The 22554-nt window shown below is 50.3% G+C and overlaps 1 protein-coding gene, 1 long non-coding RNA gene and 1 other non-coding gene across 9 annotated transcripts in view; 2 read left to right on the top strand and 1 right to left on the bottom strand.

Moving 5' to 3' along the window:
• Positions 1-22554, bottom strand: part of LOC129383818 (uncharacterized) — a 514476-nt gene that overhangs the window by 110029 nt on the left and 381893 nt on the right. The gene's annotated exons all lie outside the window — the stretch shown is intronic.
• Positions 15645-15719, top strand: TRNAS-GGA (transfer RNA serine (anticodon GGA)). The gene has a single exon. It is a non-coding gene; the product is annotated as a tRNA-Ser (tRNA).
• On the top strand, positions 19744-21444 carry LOC140213167 (uncharacterized). The gene has a single exon (XM_072284337.1). The coding sequence runs from the start codon at positions 19744-19746 to the stop codon at positions 21442-21444; it is 1701 nt and encodes a 566-aa protein (XP_072140438.1).

Genomic DNA, 22554 nt, shown 5'->3' with positions numbered 1-22554 from the left:
TCTGACAGCGCAGTTCGGAAACATCCATACAGCAAACTGAATAAAAACATGCAACCATCAATATGGATTGCATGTAGTAGCATGCTTAAAGATATTGCAAATATGCTAGTAACCATAGGCCTCAATAAGCGCCAATGTTCGATCCCAATTTCCCAATTTCCTTTCTTTTATTATACCGTGCTTATCCAACAGAAAGGATTGCATGCAATAGCACGCTTAAAGGTATTGCAAACGTACTAATAACGAAAGGCTTCGATAAACGCAACTTCTTCATCAAAATATCTCAATTTTTGTTTATTATACCTCGCTTTTCGGGTAAGAATATTTGGCGAGCTTTATTTATTTATTTTTTCACTCCCGGTAGCGTCAGCCGCATTAACTGGCGGGCGCAGGGACAGAACTTGCATTTAGCGTTCCGATACAGCCAGTGAATGCTGACGTATCTGACGCTATGTCACGTGACGCGCAAGTCAGCAACTTGTCTAGTGAGTGTGGGCCTGGCGGTGCGCCCACTTGGCTTCGCCGTTGTTGCTGACAAACGCAATGCACTATCGCGCTAGCATCAGGCGCCGCAACGCGAGACGTCAGGACGAAGCGTTAGTACATCTATGGAAACCTTCTACCCATCCATTTGCTTACCGGTGGCATGCACCGTTTCCGCCAGCACAGCACGACGGTCCCGACGGCGGCGCCAACGGTGACGTTGCAAAAGCGCCTCGAGTGTCCTGATATGATCCAATGCGACGAAAAGACGCACACTTGAGTTTGGTGAACCAGACGCGCTTCGAATATTTCAGCACATCAAGTGGACCTTGCGAAAGTCGAGTTCGGGACTCGAATCCATCGCCCATACTTAAATATCTTCTGGCGCCTGAGTGTTCAACCTCTTTGAAATAAATTGGATGTGCATCATTGCAGCCTCAACCTCTTCAAAATAAATTGGATGTGCATCATTGCAGCCTACATGCAGAAGGGCGCTTCCCATAAAGGCCATTCAGAGCCTCACTGTTACTCAAGCCAAGTGGCTGACGTGTTACAAAATTTGCGTCCATCTTTTGTCACAGTTGCAACAATGCAACTTTACGGATAAAGCTTTTCACTTGCTGCGGCAACCTTCATACACGGAAACCCTATTCCTTGCCGCACAGGATCAAACTACGATTTTACAAAATTCTGAATTGCACTGTTTCATGAACCAAGCTATAATGGGGCAGCCACTGAGTACAGCTTCAGAAAAGGGAAAGTGGTCACAAGTCGGTTTTGAAGTATAAGGCGTAGTATAATCAGCACAAGGCTCATGGTCGATGGGACAAATTGTGTAGGATATTCATCCTTTATCTTTCTTTTTTCGCGGAATCCACGTTCCGTCAACTTCTGACGGTACGTGGCATGGCGTCATCTGTGAGAACGGCGAAAAATGACGCATTCGCAATGCGTAATGCAGTACAGAAGCGCCGTATTCTCACGAAGACTCGTCACGTGACCCACATAACAGGGCGTTATGTATAACGAAGTGTTGATCTCAACAGTGTATCCGACTATCTGAAGCATGAAGGAATTAAAGTGCTACACTGACGGACAACTCTCTGTGGCCATGAAGGAAAACCTACTGAGGCAAAGCGCGTACTAGTGAGAACGCTTCTGAAAAGGGTCTCGCCTGTTTATCCACATTAGTTTAGGCTGGGGAAGACAAAACATAAACACACCTTATTAGCAACAGTTACGTAAGACGGAACACAACGCTGAGTGCAAATGTTTACTTATTTTACTGGTTTTACCTTTTGCGAGTGAGGAAACGCGAAACCAGTCGCACATTGAAGCTCCATCGATTCAGCGTCTGCTCCGAGCAGCCAAAAGAACTCTCAAACGCTACCGGACTGCATGGCGCGGTAACACATGTGCAGCAGCCCATACCTTACCCCTCTTATCCTTGAAAAGTTGTCCGTGAGTACAGTAGGTGAATGTCAATATGGGATATTTTCGAAATAATTAAGCAGTTGGTGTTCGGTGCGATTCCGTCCTCGAATCGAATGGTTAAAATTCGCAATTTAGAATCCTTTTGGGAATGGTTCTCGAGTATTTTTACGTCGTCGACTACGCAATGTCCATCATAAGAATGACGTGAAAATGCAGGAGCATCGATTATAGCAGCGATGCACTAGAAACTGATTAGTAGGCCAGGTTGCATTAATCAGGCCTTATCATTTATCTAGGAGGGATTAATCGGCTTCTGTGTCCTCTCTTGCGTAGCGCACGCTGCCTGTCGTCTGGGCCGACTTAGCAAAGCTGTAGTAACCTATTTGCACTTGCGAACTTAATGCGCGATTTTCGCACACGGTGTGGAATAACACGCGCCATGGGGCATGTCTACACCACATAGGGGTAAGTACCGCAATTAGCAATTATTTTCAATTTAATTTCAAAGGAATAGGCTAACCACTGTGCCCTGCGTACAGTGTGCGGAAAGCGTAGCCCGCTTATTCTGCACTTGCAGGCTATTTGCGCTAGAAAAAAAAAGCAGGCTTAACTTATGTGCGCACTGAACATACATCACAGGTTGCTATCCCTTGAGCTAAAACACGCCCTTGGCCCATGGACATCAGAGTTCGTGTGAGTACGCAGCAAGCGTCATAGGAAAGCTGCCACACCAAGGATAGACTTACAGCTCAACTGCCGGGCCATTCGTGAAGTGACCCAAATGAGAGTGCTTGGTTTACTTATCCAAGAGAACGGCAGCGTCAATGCCACAATTCGGGGCTTAAAACCAACCATTAAGAGCGTGACACGTATCATATGGTGAGTGGGACGCAGCTGGAACGGCTCGCGGAAGAAGAAACTGTTAGGCTGGTGCAAGCATTTGCGATGAGCCGCATCACTTACGACCTCCCGTTCCAAAAATTTAACCAAACTGAAATGAAGAAAGTGGACGCCCTTATCAGAACGGAATACAAATCTGCTCTGGGACTCCCGAACGTGGTCAGCACGGAACGCCTGGGACAGTTGGATATTTACAACAAATATGAAGGACATGCCGCTGCAGTTCTGCCATCGAAGAAAGGTTGAGCCGCTCTATTCTGCGAAGGCTGGAATACAACACTCGACCCCTGTTCCGCGAAGACAGAAACACACTTGTTGTCTCGAGATTTGAGGGAGCACGTCCACATGTGTCACCCATATCATCAAATATTTGTGCCAGGTACCACGCAGGCCTTAGACAGGCCAGGATGAAGAGTCTGCCGAAGCGATTCGGCAAGGATCAGGCCACCTACCACACGGACGCGAGTGCAACCACTCGCATGGACTTGTACGCGATCGCCGTAACCAACAGATTCACCACGATAGCCGCTACGGCCAAGACTATTTCCGTCTGCACAACAGGGGCAGCGGCAATAGTGCTAGCGATACGAGGCGCCGTCTTTAAGGGTCAGTCGCGTCATGTGCTTACAGACTCGCAGGCAGCGTGTCGATTCTTCACGAGGGGAATGCTACTGCGCCGCGCCCAAAGGATACTCGGCTCACGCCTGAACTTGGACCACGGTATTACGTGGTGCCCCCCATACAACGGACCTGCACGGGAACGAAAGAGCAGACCGTATAGCTCGAGGAAGCAACGACCCAGCGGCGGCCAGAACCCTAGAGGAACCTACGTCTGCACTGCGCGACATATTAGAGAATCAGAGGAGGGAGAGACGGACCCAGGGCACTCCGCACTCCAAACAAAACAGAAGGCAAGCACAGGACTGGCTTCGCATACAGACCGATTCATACCGACACGTAAACCTCTGGAACGAGAAGCACCCGACCTATTACACAGACACCTGCTTGTCGTGCGTCGCAAAAGCCACGCTGGCCCACATAACATAGGAATGTACGGCTAGGACAAGAAACCTCAACTGACCTTTTCTAAAGGTCACGGACTTTGTACGGCAGTGGGAGGCACTGCTCGCAAGCGATGAATGGAGGAGCCAATCAGCCCTCCTGGATCAACCTCGGCGAGCCGCAAGAGTTCGTGCGGCCCTGTACTTAGGGTCCCACCCAGACCTGACATAACTCCAATTGGCTGCTCAATAAAGTGTTTTTCCCACCTCCTCGCTTAAATCTGCATAAGCGTGGGGTTGTGCTTGAGTTGTTTCCCACCATTAGGGCCATATTAGTGCAACGTTGAAGCCAAAGCAAGTATAACGACGCTCTCGATGAAGGTCACGCAGTGCCCAGCAGTAACCCAAGCCAAATAGCTGACGTGTTACAAAATCTGCGTTCATCATTTTGCCAGAATTGCTATGGTGGAACATTGTTGATAAATCCTTTCGCTTGCTGCGTCAGCCTTTATTCGCATAAACGCTATTCCCTGCAGGGGACATCTTCTAGGACGGTCGCTTCCGGCGATATCCCTTTGAATGCGCGCTCAGTGAGCCCAGCATTACTCGAGAGCGACAGTATCGCCGAAAGTGATCATCCAAACATACGCCTAGAGCACAGGATCAAACGGTGATTTTGAAACAAAACAAAGAATGATGCTTTGAAAAAAAAAGCGTTTCAAGAAAATTTAGGGCTATTTGGTTTTTCAACCAAACAATAAAGAGGCTGCCTCTGTGCATGCCTTTGGGAAAACCAAAGTAGACACAAGTGGGTTTTGAACTGTATGACGGTGTATATCGGCCTAGGTATAATCAGCGCTAGCACAATTGTCCAGCAAATTGAAACGTTTTTAGCGCGCTCCACATTTCGTAAATTTCCGACTGTACGCGACATGACGTGATATGGGAGGATGGCGGGCGACGCTAGACGCATTTCCAAGAGGTGGTGCATTGCGGAAGTGCTATGTCCTGTCGAAGACTGATCACGTGATGCATGCATCTGGAACTTGTATACGAAGTGTGGATATCATCAATATATACGACGATCCGAAGCATGAGTGAATGTACGTGCTAGTATACCACATGGGTGTCAATGTGGGATACCACATTGACACCCATATGGTATACATTCGAATAATTAAGGGCTGTTTCTGTACGTGACTCGATGCTCGAATCGAATTGTTAGCATTCGCGAATTCGAATCTTCATGGTAATGGTTTTCGAGTACTTTGCATCGTCCACTGCACATGATCAAACATAAGAATGACATGAAAACTGCAGGAACATTCATGTTGGTAGTGAAGCACGAGAACCTGTTTAGCAGAACACGCTGCATCACTCAGACAATACCTTTATCTATTAGTGGAGGATCGACTCCTGTCTCCTCTTCTGCGTGGTGCTCAACGCGTGCTGTCTGGACCGACTTGGCGCTGCTGTACGAACAATTCTGCACTTGTAAGCGTATGTGTGAGTTTTCCATGCCGTGTGGAGTTAACAGGCGCGATAGGGCATGTCTTCTCCAAATTCGGTTAAGTGCCTCAAATAGCAATTATTTTCAATTTAAAATCAAAGGAATGAGGCGACCCTTGTACCCTGCGTACAACATACGGGACAACACAGCCCGCTTAATCTGCACTTACAGGTTATTTGCACTAGAAAAAAAAAAAACTGCCTACATTACCCGCACCGAACATTCATCAACGATTGCAATCCCTTGACGTCCTTGGCCGACAGACCAGCGCTGCATGTGCAAATCGCGCAATGAAGGCGCTTCTAAACTTTCTCAGAGATACTGGTCGGAATCGGGCACTTTAGTTGTGAGTTGCGGTGTGTTTTGGGTAGGTCGCATGAACGTCGTTCACAGTGCATATTGTTTAATTTTTTCATCACACCGATGTGAATGATGATCACATGTGGTGTTTAATGGCGCAAGGGCCAGCTAGGGCCAAAGAGCACCATGAGATATGGCAACAAATTTTCTATTTCGTATGAACTGAAATAATGAGGGACAAGTGGAAGATGTAGCATGGCTGTATAAGGGCGTAAAAACAATGCGTCATAAATTGCGTAATATATATGACTATTAAAATCACTACAATGGCGAATGATCTGTGCTATGAGCATAAAAGTTCCGTTAGGAAGACCTAATATAAGAAGAGCTATACAATAGCATTAGTGCCTCAATAGTCCTTGAAGTTAAAAACTGAGAGGCACGTGTTGTGAAGACATTGCACTGCAGCTTCAGCCTACGAGGCGAGGCTGAGCTACAGATAACCAGGCTAAACAATTTGCTTAGTGTCTACGTCTGCTAGAAGCTTTAGTACTGTTTCAAAATCAAAAAGTGGCTCGTGGCTCAGAAATAGTGCCGGGTGAAGGGGAATTGGCTCACGACAAGCTGGATAAAAGTACTTTTTTTACGGTGGGATTCTATTGCGGGGCACTGGACAAGAACATGGAGGAAAGTGAGAACGTCACCGCAACTATGACAAGTCGGAGGATTACTTCCAATAACGAGGTAAGAGCGTCTTCCGTAGGTATGTCCTATGCTTAACCTACAAAGAAGCACTTCTTTGTGTGTTGCTGTTTTCTCGTATATCCATTTCCCTATTCTTGGTTTGATCACATGGACCTTATTTGAAACTTCAGCGTCCCACTGCGTTGGCCGATATCTCCTCAACTCATGGCGCAAGAAAGGCTTTAAGGTCAGTGGGCGGGATAGCTATGGGTTTATCAGCATATAGAAAAACTACCGAAGCAGCACTTTCATCGGCAGCCGCATCGCCTTTTATGCCCCTATTACCAGGTACCCAGCATACTATGATCAATTCGTTGCCCATGTAGGCTGAGTATAATAAGGCGTAGAGTTCATTGTAAACACAATTCTTGTGTTTTCGTAAACTCATTAGAGCTCCAACGATGCTCAATGAGTCTGTGAACACGATTGCTTTTGTAATATTCATTTGCTTTATGTGTTTAGTTGCCGGAAGGATTGCACATGCTTCCGCGATAAAAATACTTGTATGCGGGTTTCGTGCACCGGACGTTGAAAAAGCCGGTCCCAGAGCTGCGTAAGCAACACCAATAGGAGACTTCGAAGCGTCCGTTTAAAATTCTGTACAGGAATACTTGTCCCGAAGTTCAAGAAAATGCGAATGTCGACGCGCATCGGATGTAAGTTTTGATAGTTCCGCGAAAGAGATGTCACATTGGATGGTCTGCCACTACCACCAGTAGGAGCTGTTGTAATCGCACCGCTGGCACGAGTTGTTGGGGTCTCGGTGCTGACGCCCGTTATTGCCAATGGGTCGCAAGCCCCAAGGGTAGCGTTGGCCTGGCGGCCTGGGGCACTGGAAGCATCCGAAGGTCCCGGCAAAGCAAGAGAAGACTGGTAACAGAACAACTTGTTTATTCTAACATAGCAAAAGAGCGGCCGGTCAGGTCGACCGAAGTGGAGAGACGGGAGAGCACGTAACTCAACAGTACAAATCGGAGCCTCTCTCCTGGCGTCCGGGGGCAGCTGCTCTTATACTCTCGGCGTCGCGGTCCAAAAGGGAAGGTCACGGGATGAAGGTCACGGGACGGCGGAGCATGAGCCCACGACGGCGCGCACGGTCGAGCCGAGAGACCTGCTGAACCGAGTGCAGTGACGCATCGCCAACCCGCCCACACGACGGCGCGAACGGTTGAGCCGAGAGACCTCCAGGCTCCTCATTCGGGGAACTCCGCTCCCCGGCTGCCGCGCTTTGACAAGCGAGGGCACACACACACACACGCACACACGAAGACACATGGCACTGAAACACGCCTGGACACGCTTGGCGGGGAAGCGTTGCGGCGGCGTCGCACGGGCCAAAATGTCCGCCGCTTTGAACGAAGTCCCGGCGTCCGTTGCATCCGCGCCGGCACTACCGCGCGTAGTAGGCGAAACGTAACAGACCGCCCCGCCGGGGGAAGGAGATCCCGATGGTCAGGGGACTGCATCCGCTGTCCGGAGGGATGTCGCTCGATGATGCTCATAACCGAAGTCGGGCGTCCTTTGGCGTTTCTTGAGCGCAGCGCACAGAGAAGGCCTCGTTCTCACGTTCAGGTGCACACAGGACACTGCAAAGTGACTTCGGGAGAGTTGACATTTTTGTTCTCGTTTCCGGCAAGCGTTAGAACTACGCCGAAAGTCAACCGCTCAGTCAGCAAGCACGGCACAACCCTCACTAAGCCCTGCCAGGCTCTTTCCCCTTTTATGCTGCTGCCTAGTTCCTTACAGTAGTTTAGCAGCACTCAGAACGCGTCCACAAATCGGAAAAATTGCACTAAAAAGCACATCATCACTTTGAAACACTACACAAAAGCAATAGGTTAAAAATCCTGCCTCAGGAAGAAAAACATCAGTAACAAGCAATTTTGAGGCTGATTCCCACGTTAGGGGCTTCGACTTAAGCCATCGGCGTTACCGTTGAGACTCCCCTTTTTGTAACGCACCTCAAAGGAATATTGTTGCAAAGCGAGGCTCCAGCGCAGGAGGCGGCCATTTTTGGGAGAGATGGTCTGCAGCCATTGGAGAGGGCAGTGATCCGTTTCAATGATAAACCTCGAGCCGGCTAGGTAACATGACAATTTCTGAACGGCCCACACGATACACGCACACTCTTTCTCGGTGGCGCTATACGCCTGCTCACGACTGGTCAGCTTACGACTAGCATACAGGACGGGGTGTTCTACTTCTCCATTTTCCCGTTGGCACAGTACAACGCCCATGCCTCGCTCACTAGCATCACACTGAACAACGAACCCTTTTGTGTAGTCGGGCGATCGTAGCACAGGCTGGCTTGTTAGGGCGCTCTTTAGGGCGCTAAAAGCTCTTTCCTTCGTCTCATCCCAGACGACTGTTTGCGGCTCTGTCTTTCTTAGAGCATCCGTCAAGGGAGCCGCGATATCAGAGTACCTGGGGATGTACCTCTGATAATAGCCGGCGACACCTAAGAACGACCGAATATCGGTCTTCGTGCGCGGTTGCGGGAAGTCTCGCACAGCGGCCACCTTTATTTCAGAGGGGCGGCGTCGACCCCGACCAATCACGTGTCCGAAGTAGACAACCTCGGCCTGTGCTAACTGGCACTTGGGAGCCTTGACTGTCAAGCCCGCATCGCGCAGGCGGGTTAGCACTGCCCGCAAGTGGGCCATATGCTCAGGCCAGGATGCGGAGAATATCGCTACGTCGTCTAGATACGGTAAAGCGAATTCTTGCTGTCCCCGCAACACTTTATCCATGAGGCTTGAAAAGCAGTATGGCGCGTTCTTCAAACCAAAACTCAACACTTTAGGACGGAATGTTCCCATTGGTGAAATGAACGCCGCATACCTACTAGCCTCTTCTGTAAGTGGAACCTGCCAATAACCCCTGACAAGATCTAGGGTGGAAATAAACTGAGCGCTACTCACTCTCTCAAGGCGCTCCTCGATGTTAGGGATCGGATAAATTTGATCCTTAGTGATGGAATTAAGCCTGCGGTAGTCGACGCAAGGACGAGGTTCCTTGCCCGGTACCTCAACTAAAATCAAAGGGGAGGTATAATCACTCTCACCCGCTTCAATAACACCGAGCTGTAGCATTTTCTTTACCTCAGCCTCCATAATATCGCTCTGGCGGGGTGACACCCGGTACGCCTTGGATCGTACTGGCTCTGGGGAGGTAAGTTCTATGTCATGAGTAAGGACAGAAGTCCTACCAGGCCTCTCAGAGAACAGACCTTGAAACTCTTGTAAGAGCTGGTGTAGTTCGGTTTTCTGCTCAGGCGACAGCGATGCTTTACTGATTAAGTCACTAATGACTTGATCGGTGTCTTTCCTGTTCGTCACTGAGCCTAGTCCCGGAAGCTCGACCGGAAGCTCTTCTAACTTTCCCGCATCGGGAATTTCCTCTCCAGTATCTGGTGCCTTTAACGCTACAGGCTCAATTTTATCCCGTTCGGGCGTGCCCTGAATACCAGCTTGCTGCGCCTCTGACCCTTTTTCATCGTTCAACAACGTCGGCCCCGCAACTACCGCCTTTGCAGCGAGCTCCCGAACCTTCGATCTGGTTGAGGCCTGAACGCTAGCCTCACCAAACAAAAGCCCCTTCTCGCGCAGGAGGTGATCGGACCTGTTCGAAAATAGGTACGGGTACTGGGGGGGCAGCATAGATGACACTGCCGCCTCCGTCTCAAGTGCTCCGAAAGGTCCTTCAATAAGCACTTTTGCTACGGGCAGACACACGCTATGAGCTTCCACGGCTTGCTTGATCCATGCACACTCGCCCGTGAACATATCGGGTTCTACGTAAGAGGGGTGAACTACATCCATTGTAGCTGCGGAATCGCGAAGCACTCGGCACTCTTTCCCGTTCACGAGGAGGTCTCGCATGTAAGGCTCGAGAAGCTTCATGTTCTCGTCAGTGCTGCATAATGACAAAAACACGACTTTTGTTTTTGTTTCTGGACACTGCGCCGAAAAGTGACCCGGCTTCTGGCACGTATAACAAACGCGCGCTTGCCTCGTCTCGAACCTCCTTCTGCGTTCGGCTTCGGTTGCCGCCGTCTCCTTACGTTCGGTCGGACTGCTTTCACTCGCATCCGCACTACGTGTCTCCCCCTTTGCTCTCATGGGCGTGAACTTCGGCCTCTCAAACTTGGAGCCAAATTCACCCTTTTGACCGTCCTTAGCTCCGCGAGCCCGACGCGTCACAAACTCCTCGGCTAGCTCAGCGGCTCTAGCCACCGTACTAACGTCTGGCCTGTCCAAGACCCAGTACCGCACGTTCTCAGGTAACCGACTATAAAACTGTTCTAGCCCGAAACACTGCAGAACTTTCTCGTGGTCACCAAACGCTTTCTCTTCTTTGAGCCACTCCTGCATGTTTGACATAAGCCTGTACGCAAACTCTGTATATGACTCACTTTTGCCTTTCTCATTTTCCCGAAACTTCCGACGGAACGCCTCCGCTGACAGCCGGTACTTTTTTAGCAGACTCGATTTCACTTTGTCGAAATCCTCTGCCTCCTCTCTCTCCAAGCGAGCGACTACGTCGGCCGCCTCGCCGGGTAGCAAAGTGAGCAAGCGCTGTGGCCACGTTTCCCGAGAGAACCCCTGCTTCTCGCACGTTCGCTCAAAGTTAACCAGGAACAAACCAATGTCCTCTCCAAGCTTAAACGGCCGCATCAGGTCAGTCATTTTGAACGATACTCGTTCTCCTGCACCGTGTGCCTGACTTCCATTACGAGCGCGTTCCATCTCTACCTCGAGACGCTTCATTTCCAAAGCGTGTTCGCGCTCTTCTTTTTCTTTCTGTTCTTTTCGTTCACGCTCATCTTTCTCTTTCTGTTCTTTAAGTTCACGCTCCTGTCTCTCTTTCTGTTCTTTAAGTTCGCGCTCCTGTCTTTTTGCCGTCTCCCTCTCCTCAATGGTCTCAAGGCATTCCGACAGCTCGTCATCCTCAGCTTCTAACTCAAGAATAGCCCTTAGCAGTTCTGGTTTTCTGAGTTTGTCTGAGACATCCAGACCCAACTCTCTTGCAAGCTCCAGCAATTTCGGTTTGCGCAACGACTTCAAATCCATGGCTGCTCTGAATGCTGCTTTCTCTACTGTCCACTATTGTCTTGCCGCAAACTAACCCGGCAGCAACGACAACCACAATTACCAGCTCTGTTTCTGACACTAACAAAAGCCTGGCAAAACTCAGAAGAAGAAAGTCCCGCACTCACCAAACCTCGCAGCCAAGAATTCAGCGCAGTCGTTCCGCTGCAGGCAACCAGTCATCACACAGGGCTCGTTGCACTGCTCCCGGATGGTCGTTGTGCTGCTCAGCATACAGTCAACCGCATCTCTTCGCTGCTGGCCTCCGTTGTCGCGATCTCACCGCTGGCAACCAGATGTTGTAATCGCACCGCTGGCACGAGTTGTTGGGGTCTCGGTGCTGACGCCCGTTATTGCCAATGGGTCGCAAGCCCCAAGGGTAGCGTTGGCCTGGCGGCCTGGGGCACTGGAAGCATCCGAAGGTCCCGGCAAAGCAAGAGAAGACTGGTAACAGAACAACTTGTTTATTCTAACATAGCAAAAGAGCGGCCGGTCAGGTCGACCGAAGTGGAGAGACGGGAGAGCACGTAACTCAACAGTACAAATCGGAGCCTCTCTCCTGGCGTCCGGGGGCAGCTGCTCTTATACTCTCGGCGTCGCGGTCCAAAAGGGAAGGTCACGGGATGAAGGTCACGGGACGGCGGAGCATGAGCCCACGACGGCGCGCACGGTCGAGCCGAGAGACCTGCTGAACCGAGTGCAGTGACGCATCGCCAACCCGCCCACACGACGGCGCGAACGGTTGAGCCGAGAGACCTCCAGGCTCCTCATTCGGGGAACTCCGCTCCCCGGCTGCCGCGCTTTGACAAGCGAGGGCACACACACACACACGCACACACGAAGACACGTGGCACTGAAACACGCCTGGACACGCTTGGCGGGGAAGCGTTGCGGCGGCGTCGCACGGGCCAAAATGTCCGCCGCTTTGAACGAAGTCCCGGCGTCCGTTGCATCCGCGCCGGCACTACCGCGCGTAGTAGGCGAAACGTAACAGAGCCATTAGGACATTCTCTAGAAGCGGGATGCCTGCTTCTTCTGACAGTGCTTCCAACATGAAGGACACGGGAGGCCTAGGGGCTGGGTGGTGAGGGAACAGAATGGCCGTGGTCAAATCGTGAATAATTGAACGACACGAATGGTCTACAGCTGATTTTACGTTCAAGGCGTAGGAAAAGCTTAAATATGTCCTTTGGAAGTATAAGGACCATTCGTAAGACTCAACGTACAGGCTTTGCATAGGACAAGTCCTGAAAGCGCCTGTAGCAAGGCGGATGCCTAACTGGAGGATAGGACATAGAAAAAGATAAAAAAGAGTGGACACTCCCATACACCCCAGCGGCCCAATCGGCCCTAGCGCACCTGGCGGTTGGTGAGAGCAACTGGCCTGCACTTCCTGTTTCGGTTTCATGGCGCGAAATTTGGATTACCCCGCGTAACCGACGTTAGGCTGTAGCGGCCGCTTGTCATTTAAGACCACTTTTCATCACCCAAATGGCAACGCTTTTATTTGTCGTTTTGGCTTAGCAATTCCCTATTTTGTCTAGTTCAATATTTGGTGTGAATTGAGGTCATGGCGCAATTTTTATTTCGATTAAGTTACAACAGATGGAAATAGAGGTAATCAGAATTGACTACGGATTTATCGATTGCGCATGTCTTCTGTGTTTCTTGTACAAGTGGTCATGTGCATCAAAGAGACAGAGTTTCCGCAATGTTTTTATTCCAAGGCAACATAGGCTTCTTCTGGGTTCTGCCACTGTTAAAGCACCACGATACACAGCAGTAGCTGCCGTAGCTTGGACCACCGGACTACATGGCATCAGCATGGTCTGAAAATGTCAAGAAGTGCACGCTTCGTAAATTACCAAAAACACATGCACACGTCATAACTGTACCAGGAAACCGCTTTGAATGAATAGCGAACCAATGCACAATATAAAACCACCGGTGATTTCTCACCTATTCCCCATAAAACTCGGACTTACAAGGATAAATGTTAAAACCCCGTACAGGGCGTTCAAAAGTTCCCAGGCCGCCATCCTATGTAATCCCATGGCATCGCGGCCTGTGAACTTTTGGACAACCCTGTACGTACTCAGTATAAGGAGTACATTGATAGGCAAAATAGCAGTTCACCTAAGCGTGGTAAAGATAAATTCGGAACGTCCAAATACGAAGCCTTTGTTCAAATGCGCGCCATTCCACGCCTACGCGCCAATACGTTGTGAAATGTATTCCGCCACGAAAAAATGCTAAGGAACCGAAAGTTACTAGAATGCGCAGTACTTCAGAACACGGCCGCCACAATAAGTACATGCAGTAGTCATTGGGGACTTATCCGCACCGTTACTTTTCTGTATAAACAATCCGCACGGACGTATGGACCATCGTCCATCAGTGCGCCGTAGATACACACCTCGCTGCAGTACAAAACGCAATAAGCTACGCTCGCTGTTTATGTCACATGCCATTGTTTGCAAACAATATTAATAAAATATTCCGGAGCCCTTACTCTACAGGGGAAACAGGGGCAAGAAGCTTGGCTACAGCGTGCCTAACGTCCTGCTTTACTCTATTTATAAAGGTAGCGCCCGTCCCCGGAACGCCCTTTTCGGTCTGAATCGGCATGGCGTATTTTATGTTCTTTCCAGCTTTCGTCAGCCTCTACAACGGGCCAACGAAAGGACCGTCAACCGTCACGCGATCACGTAAACGCGGGTTAGGAATTCAGTTTTCTCGAAACCGGAGTTTTCCTGAAATGTGCAATTCCTGATATTGACCTTGAGCGTTGTCCAGCAGATCGTTTTTAGTACGCCAACACTAACTATTTCAATGGCACGCCGATACCGTGGTTACCGCAAACAGCGCTGCACAAGAACGGTTTACCCTCGCAAATCGAGACGCAGCGTTTCGATGGCGTCTGACAGGCTGCGAGTCGCAGTGCAGTGCACAGCCGTGAACCGATGCAAGTTAATGGCAGCTTCGCGTTGTTTGATGATTTTCACGGAACGCAACCAACAAAGATTAGTCCGTTCTCGGCGGGGGTAGTAAGAAAGCACATGGTACAGCCCTCTCGCTACGCGTTTCTTGAGGGGGCATGCTTTTCGCGTTGTTCGCGTCTAGCCGCCTCATATAGAGCCGCAAACTGGTATTTTTAGCGAACCTCGTCGCCCTCACAAGCCAGTTGCTCTAAGCTTCGCTTGAAAACGTGACTCACCTGTCTCACACACGAAAACACCGCCGCAGGCGACGTTCACGAAACCTTCCCGCTGGCACGCCGCTGGTACACGAATCGTCGATTTCTTCTCGATGGACGAATGGTGATTGGTGTTGATGGCAGTACGGATGAAGAACAAAAATCACGGAAGGTGTCTTGGATAAATTCTGTTTTTATGCATAAGAAACACGCCGAATTTGGGCGTATAATTATTATTTTGTAGAACGATTGAGCAGAACTCATTACAACATTTTATTTTTTTTGCGCCTGCGTCCCCTGGCGTTTGGTAAGAGCACTAGTTCGTTACATTGCCGTGACGTAGCTCCTGAGGCCAGATTTCTCGGAGTGTCCGCTCTTAGTCTTTTTCTTTCTCTATGGATAGGATCTAACATTTTCAAAGTATTAGGCGTAGCAGAATTCCGTAGTCAATATGGTGATATTTTATTTTGCACAAGCCTATAAGGCATTTCCTGCCGCTTCGCCAGGATGTGCGTGACAAGAGTTTCGGCAGATTCATTGCCTTAAGGCACTTTGTCTCAATATACTTTAGATGTGGCACAAGAATTAGCTTGTCGTCTAAAAGGATCCCTAAAAATTTGTGTTCATGGCTCACAGATTCCCGTTCTCCATTGAGATTTACTACGAGGTCGGCCAGCATACCTCTCTTGTTAGAGAACAGGACGCACGTACTTTTTTGAGCGTTTATTTTAAAGCCGTTTTCGTCCCCCCACTTAGACGATTTATTTAAGCAAAGCTGTGAGCGTCGTTCGCACATACTTAGATTACATGATTTGTAACCTATCTGGATGTCATCCATGCGTATACAAAATAAAACATTTGACGTAGTAGTTGTGCGGAAACCCGCAAGGTGAAGAGAAGCGGCTTTCCGCAGAACTACTACGTCAAACTCTTGCCTTTGCTTCGTGTTGTCGACAAATTCGACTTCGCCCTGCCGTCTGCTAGCCGCCTGGTTAGCTCAGATGGTAGAGCGGCTGCCCCGGAAAGGCGGTGGTCCCGGGTTCGAGTCCCGGACCAGGACAAATTTTTCTTCAACTCTGAGGCTTTTCTTTCGAGGAACCCGTTTTGGTTTCCTTTGTAGCAATTGCTACGAACAGGTGGATGTCTGATTTTCCCTTTATTCTAAATAAAACATAGTACGTGGTATGGGAGTCTGGATTGAATTAATTTTAACCATAAAAAGAGTGCAGCACAGCCCACCACTTAGTAGAACACCAGACTCCTTCGTAAAGGGACGAGACAAAACGTTATCGACTCTAACACGGGACAAGCGATCGGAAAGTAACTCTGAGTCACGTTCAGCAAGTTGCCTCGAACTCCCATTTCAGACAGATCACGGATTATTCCAAAGCGCCAGGTTGTGTCGTATGCCTTCTCCCCACACCTAAAAATACTGACAAGAAAAAGTGTTTGTGGACAAAGGCCTCAACGATATTTGTCTCGATGCAGGACAAGGTGATCTGTTGTGTTCCTACCTCTCCTGAAACTGCATTGTAAGGGACCGAGTATCTTGTTGCTTTCAACAAAATGGATGAGGCGCCGGTTCATCATTTTCTCAAATAGTTTGCATAGACAACTTGTAGAGCTATAGGCCTATAACTACCGGGTTGAGGACGGATCCTTGCCCTCTTCGAGAATAGGAATTACGCTTCCTTCTTTCCACGCAGAAGGAATGAATGTGTTGAATGAATGAGTTAAAGAGTGACAGTAGTGTTCCGTGGGTTTCAAGGTCTAAGTGCTTGATCATTTTATACAGTATTCTGTCACTTCCTGGAGTGGACTTGTCACAATAGTTAGGCGAAGCCCCGAGTCCCGCCAATCTAAATGGACGATTGTAATACCCATCTGGAGAAGCTGGGTATAAGAGTGGCCGCAAGACGAACCTCTCCGCGATTAATTAAAGAGCTTCTCTTTCCCCCTTCCTAAGTTTCTCTATGTGTCGCGCTGCTGAACTTTCCCGGGTATGGTATGGTATGGTAAAACTTTAATAATTAAAGTCCTGCAGATCGTGAGTCTTCACGAAGCGGGCCACTCCCACGTGGGAACTGGAAGGCCGACCCTGTCGGCCGCATCGTGGGCCTGCTGGACAACCCAGAGTTGGTCAGCCAGAAGAGGACTGCGGAGAACCGCCTCCCATCTGGCCGAGCTGTTAGCGATGATAGAGCGTGACCGAGCACACCGCCAGAGCATATGGTCTAACGTGGCTATATCTCCACAATCGTGGCAGGTAGCGTTGGTGCAAGTATCCGGATAGATTTTATTTAAGAGCGATGGATGAAACTTTCTCGGGTAATCCGTGGTCATTCGAACATAAATTTCACTCATGCGTGGCAACTGGTAGTGTGTAATATTTGATACTACTTATGAATATTGCGTACCGCTTTGCAAGTTCGTCCACGGCTTCACGGTCGCAGGCCGTCACGCTTTGCCAGCGGTATGCCCGTCCTCGTTGCAGCGGGGCTCCACAACTTCGCCAGCAACGGCACATGAAACGCAATTCTATTCCAATTCAAACGCTTTTCGCGCTTCGTCAGTGGCGAGAGTGGCACTCCACCCGCGTTACCAACACGAATGCCATGTAAATTAAAGCTGGGCGAACAGCTTTCGTTGTTTTCCAACGCAGGCCACAAAAAACGGACCTAAACAATTCAGCAAAACACTTCCCGGAGTTCGGCCACAGACTATGTTACGCATTTTACAACTATTTCTTTCCTCTCTTTTCGCGAAACTAACACGCGCGCTCGTGTAAACCACGCGACCTCGTTCGTCGCACAATATGTCGCTGGGAGTGTGCCACCATACATACGCGCACAACTTGACACGTGACCGCGATATAAGCGCGACAGCGCAGGAGTGAGGCCACGCCCATGGCTCTGTTATAGGCTCCATTTATTCATGCTGAGCGAGACTTTTGCGAGACTTTTGCAGACATAATACAACTACGTACCGTGTGTACAGTGTTTCATCTCACGGCTTTCTTTTCTCTTTCTTTTTCAGTGCGAGAGTTAATACCTGAGGGCATACAGGGGTATGGGATGCGGGCGAATAAGCATGATAAAATGAATGAAAAAAAGTTTGCGGATCTAATAAAGTCCAGGAGGGAGCGATAATGTGGTCCCTGCGTCCAAGCAGTGTAATGGCTAGGATTATGCGGCGAAAGTCCCGCTGCTGCGAGGGGCCGGAGCCTCTACGGCTTTTCCATTTTTCTGTAGAGTGACGCTTGTCTGTTTTCTGCACTTGTAGTTTCTGCAAATACTCTATGGGAATCGCTGCTTTTCTTCTGAGAACGCGGCTCTGATATATCTATACGTCAAGGCTAATAAAAAAACCACCCAAAGAAGAATAAGGAGTGCATGTAGTAGCACGCCTAGAGGTATTGCAAATTTACTGATAACTACAGGCTTCAATAGACGCCAGTGTTCTATCACAACATCCCAATTTCCTTTTTCTTATTATATCGTGCTTATCTGGTAAAAATATTTGGAGAGTTGTATTTTTCTGCATTTTTTATATTTTCTCCCGCGCTAGCACGAGCCGCACCGTCTGACGGGTGTGGCACAGCGCTAGCATTTAGCTTTCCAATAGAGGCGGTGAATACTGAGATAGCTGACACTATGTCACGTGACGTGCAAGTCAACAACTTGTCTAGGGGGTGTTGGCCTGGCGGTGCGCCCACTGGGCTTCTCAGTTGTTGCTGACAAACGCAGTGCGCTATCACGCTAGAATGCGCTACAACGGGGGACGTCATGACGAATTAATTGTCAACGTCTGGAGACTAACAACTCATCTACTTGCGGACCGGGCTTGTAGCATTGAAAACCAGCGCGGTATGACGGTTCCGACGGCGCCGGCAACGGTGAGGTTACAAAATCGCCTCGATCTAATGCAATGAAAAGCCGCAGACCTGAGTTCAGTGCCCTAGACTGGCTTCTAATATTTGAGCACATCAAATGTACCTTACGATGGTCATACTCGAATTTGTTTCCCATACATAAAGATGTTGTGATGCCTTAGTGGTTCAACACTGATAGCCGCGTATGACATGTACCGATGCAAGGCATGCAGAAGGACGCTCCCAATAAAGGCCATTCAGATCCGCGCTTTTACTCAAGCCAAATGGCTGACGTGTTACAAAATCTGCGTTCGTCTTTTCTCACAGCTGTACCACTGCAACTTTAGGGATAAAGCTTTTCACTTGCTGCGGCAACTTTCATACACGAAAACGATATCCCTTGCAGCACAGGATAAAATTGCGATTTTACAGAATTTTAAGTTGCCGCACGGCTTCTGAACCAGGCTATGATGGTGCAGCCTCTGAGAATAGCATCAGAAAGTGGTCGCAAGTAGGTTTTCATGTATAAGGCCCAGTATAATCAGCAAATAGGGGGGGGGGGGGCGAATCTGCTCCGCAGATTCGCCCCCCCCCCTATTTTTTTCGCGGTGTCCACGTTCCGTCAACTTCTGACTGCACGCGACATGACGTCATCCGTGCGAATGGCGAAGCTTGATGCATTCGCACCGTGTGGTGCGGTGCGGAAGCTCTTTGTTCCGTCGAAGAACTAGCATACATCTAGCAGTTATATAATGAAGTGTTGATCTCAACCGTGTATACGGCTATCTGAAGCATGAGTGAATGAGTGTACTATACTCGTGGACAACTTTCTTTGCGAACGAAGACCATTTCGTGAAGGACGACGACGAAGAAGAAGCGCTCGTCCCTAGTCAGAGATCGGCTCCGTGATTGCTAGCCAATTACGCAGTGCTAATTACCTCGTACCAAAGTTTTGCTTGCACCAATGTGTCCGTGAAGGCGAGCGGCATCGACCGATACCAGCTGACCCCAGAGGTGCGTTTTTCTTTGCCACATTTGGTGACTGCTTCTACTGCCGCCGTGCGGAGGATTGCTAGGCTTAGGCGTGTTCCGCGGACACTCGGCGCAACAACACCGTCGCACCGACAGCGGCCTGCCGTACATCCCGGCGGCTGCCGCTCGTCAGCTCCGAGATGGAGGCGCCCTCTGAAACAACAATGATCGTGGACAATCACATGTGCGTTCAAGTTCAGGGAACAGAGATATCACCCCAGGAATACCACAGCGAAGCCGGATGGACGCTCGCGGGGGAACGCATGTCGAGGCTGCGCCAGCGGACCCCCGCCAGCGGCAAGCCCGATGGACCCGGCGGGAGTCAAACAAGCACGAGGTCAAAATTCTACAAGAACGCCAGAGCCTCGGCCATCAAGGCAGCACGCATGCCAGCCATGCCACTAGAAGAAACCAAGATAGTTGTCAGACCCAGAGGGGGACTGGACATCGTCAAGACCGGCACCACCACCGTCGCTGCGGCCATACTCACTGCGGCCAAGATCAAGAGCGAGGAAAGCGCCGCGGACACCATCTGCCCCAACACACAACAGAACATCATGGTCGTAAGTACACCGAACGAAGACAACGCGGCAAGGTACGCTAAAATCCAGGAGATATCCATTCAAGGCAAACCCTACGAGGTCAGCGCATATCGCACGGCACCTCACGACACCGTGAAGGGCGTCATCAGAGGCATCCCCATCGACGCGAGCGCCGAAGAGCTAGATAGAAAGATCATCAACGAGAGGAACCCGCTAGCAGTGGCCTCAAAAAGGATTGGAAGCACGACCACTGCGATTGTGGTGTTCCAGGGGCCCAAGGTACCGAACTTCGTCCGATACGGAGTCACCCTGATACCGTGCCGCCTCTACAAGAAGCAGATCGACGTCTGCCAGCAGTGCGGCCGAGTGGGACACCGCAAGGACGTTTGCCCGACCCCCACAATCAAGACGTGCCTGGCCTGCGGACTCGCGAACCCTACAGAAGACCATCGCTGTACCCCAAAATGTCAGTTGTGCGGAGGCGAACACCCGACCGGAGACCGAACGTGCAAGGCGAAATACAAGGTCCCCTACGTAGTGCGCAAGCGACAATGGGAGCGCCGACAGGCCGAACGCCAGCTGCTGTCGGAGAGCGATTTCCCGCCACTCGACAAGCCGCCAGCTGCGCGAAAGTCGAGGACCCCATCGGAAAACCGCGCGCCCAAATCCAGAGACAGCAGTTGTTGCAAGAGAAGCCTCAGCAGGAAAACGTCACCATCACGTGAGCGAGTGAGCTGGGTCTACGCAGCGAAAGGAAACAACATAAGGAACGCGCAGAAAATCACCGAAACCACGAAGAAAGAAGATATTAATAAGGTCCGGGAGGCAAATGAGCTCCTAAGACAAGAAAACGCGGCGTTGCGAGCGACCATCAACAACCTCACGAAAGAGATCGCCGAGATTCGTCAGTTGCTGCTAGGCAACAACGAGCCTCTACAGAGACCCACGCCAAGCACAAGCAAGGCCGAGGAAACGACAACGAACACCCCGGAGAAAGCCATAGAGGAACCGGCACCGAAGAAGCGAGCCATCGAGGCCACGCGCACGCAAACAGAAAACGATCGCATCGACAGCCTCGAAGCGAAATTCGAAGCGGCATTCAGCAAACTCGAACAGCTAATCACGACAAACATCGCAGCAGTGACAGCACTGAAACAAACAATGGAGACCTACCAAGCCGATAACACGAACAGATTCGCCTACATCGAAAGGACCCTACAGCCGATGGTAGGCCACCCGACGTTTGCGCCCCTCTTCGCGCATCATCCACCCAACCAGGGAGCCCCGTACACGCCAACGCAATCATGGCCGCCAACGCAACATCAGCAGCAGCAGGTGTAACCGTGTGGCAGTGGAACTGTCGCGGCTTCGGAAGGAAGAAGGCAGTCATCCAACAGCACATCGTACATGCCGCGCGCAAGCCAGACGTTATACTACTACAAGAAACACTAACCGACGCACCGTCCCTCCCCGGCTACAGAGTGCACAAGGGACCACCCGACGGCAGAGGCCTGTGCACCCTGGTCAGGAAGGGACTGACGTTCGTCGAACATGAGCTGCAAAGCAATATCAACATCGAGCACACACTCACCGAAATCATCCCGGGCAAGACGAGGAAAGGAAGCATATTTCTGCTCAACGTCTACAGCAACCCATATCAGAGAAAACAGAGATTCAAGACATTACTGCACAGAGCCAGCACCGCAGCGGGCCGCAACACGCTGATCGCGTGCAGAGACTTCAACGCGATGAACCCTGCCTGGGGCTACAACAAGTACACAGCAAAGGGCCGCGACCTGTACCAAGACGCCACGGAACTCGACTTCACCCTCATCACGGACCCGACACATCCGACGAGAATTGGTAACTCCGTGTCCCGGGACACCACACCGGACCTCACGTTCGTCAAGAACGACATCCGGGGCGCGATCACCTGGAGAAACACGGGGATCGACCTAGGCAGCGACCACACCATCGTGGAAATCGGCATACCGGAACACAACGACACCAGCGTCAAAACACACAGATGGATAGACTGGGATGCCTTTCGAGACGCCAGAAGCCAGAAGAGCGACGGTGACGACGAGATCGAAGACATCGACTCGTGGACGGCCGAAATCACCAAGAGCATACGCGACGCGACCAAAGAGATTGAAACGGGCGCGGAGATCGACAAAGTAGACAGCCGGCTTGCGCATCTCATCGAAGCCAAACAGTCGATACTCAATCGCTGGAAGAAACAACGGCTTAACCGCAGACTGAGAAAGAAGGTGGCGGACCTGAATCGAGTGATCGAGGATCACTGCCGCGCTCTCTGCATGCAACAGTGGAACGAGATCTGCAACGCGGCAGACGGGCAGATGCATAGCGGGAAGACGTGGAACCTACTGCGGCACCTGCTCGACGAAACGAAGACCAAGTCGCACCAAAGGGACAGACTCGCCAGGCTCA

The sequence above is a fragment of the Dermacentor andersoni genome, chromosome 9 (assembly GCF_023375885.2).
Source record: "Dermacentor andersoni chromosome 9, qqDerAnde1_hic_scaffold, whole genome shotgun sequence".
Classification (NCBI taxonomy): domain Eukaryota; kingdom Metazoa; phylum Arthropoda; class Arachnida; order Ixodida; family Ixodidae; genus Dermacentor; species Dermacentor andersoni.
Note: the sequence above shows the minus strand (reverse complement) of the source record. Positions and strands in the feature narration are given on the sequence as shown.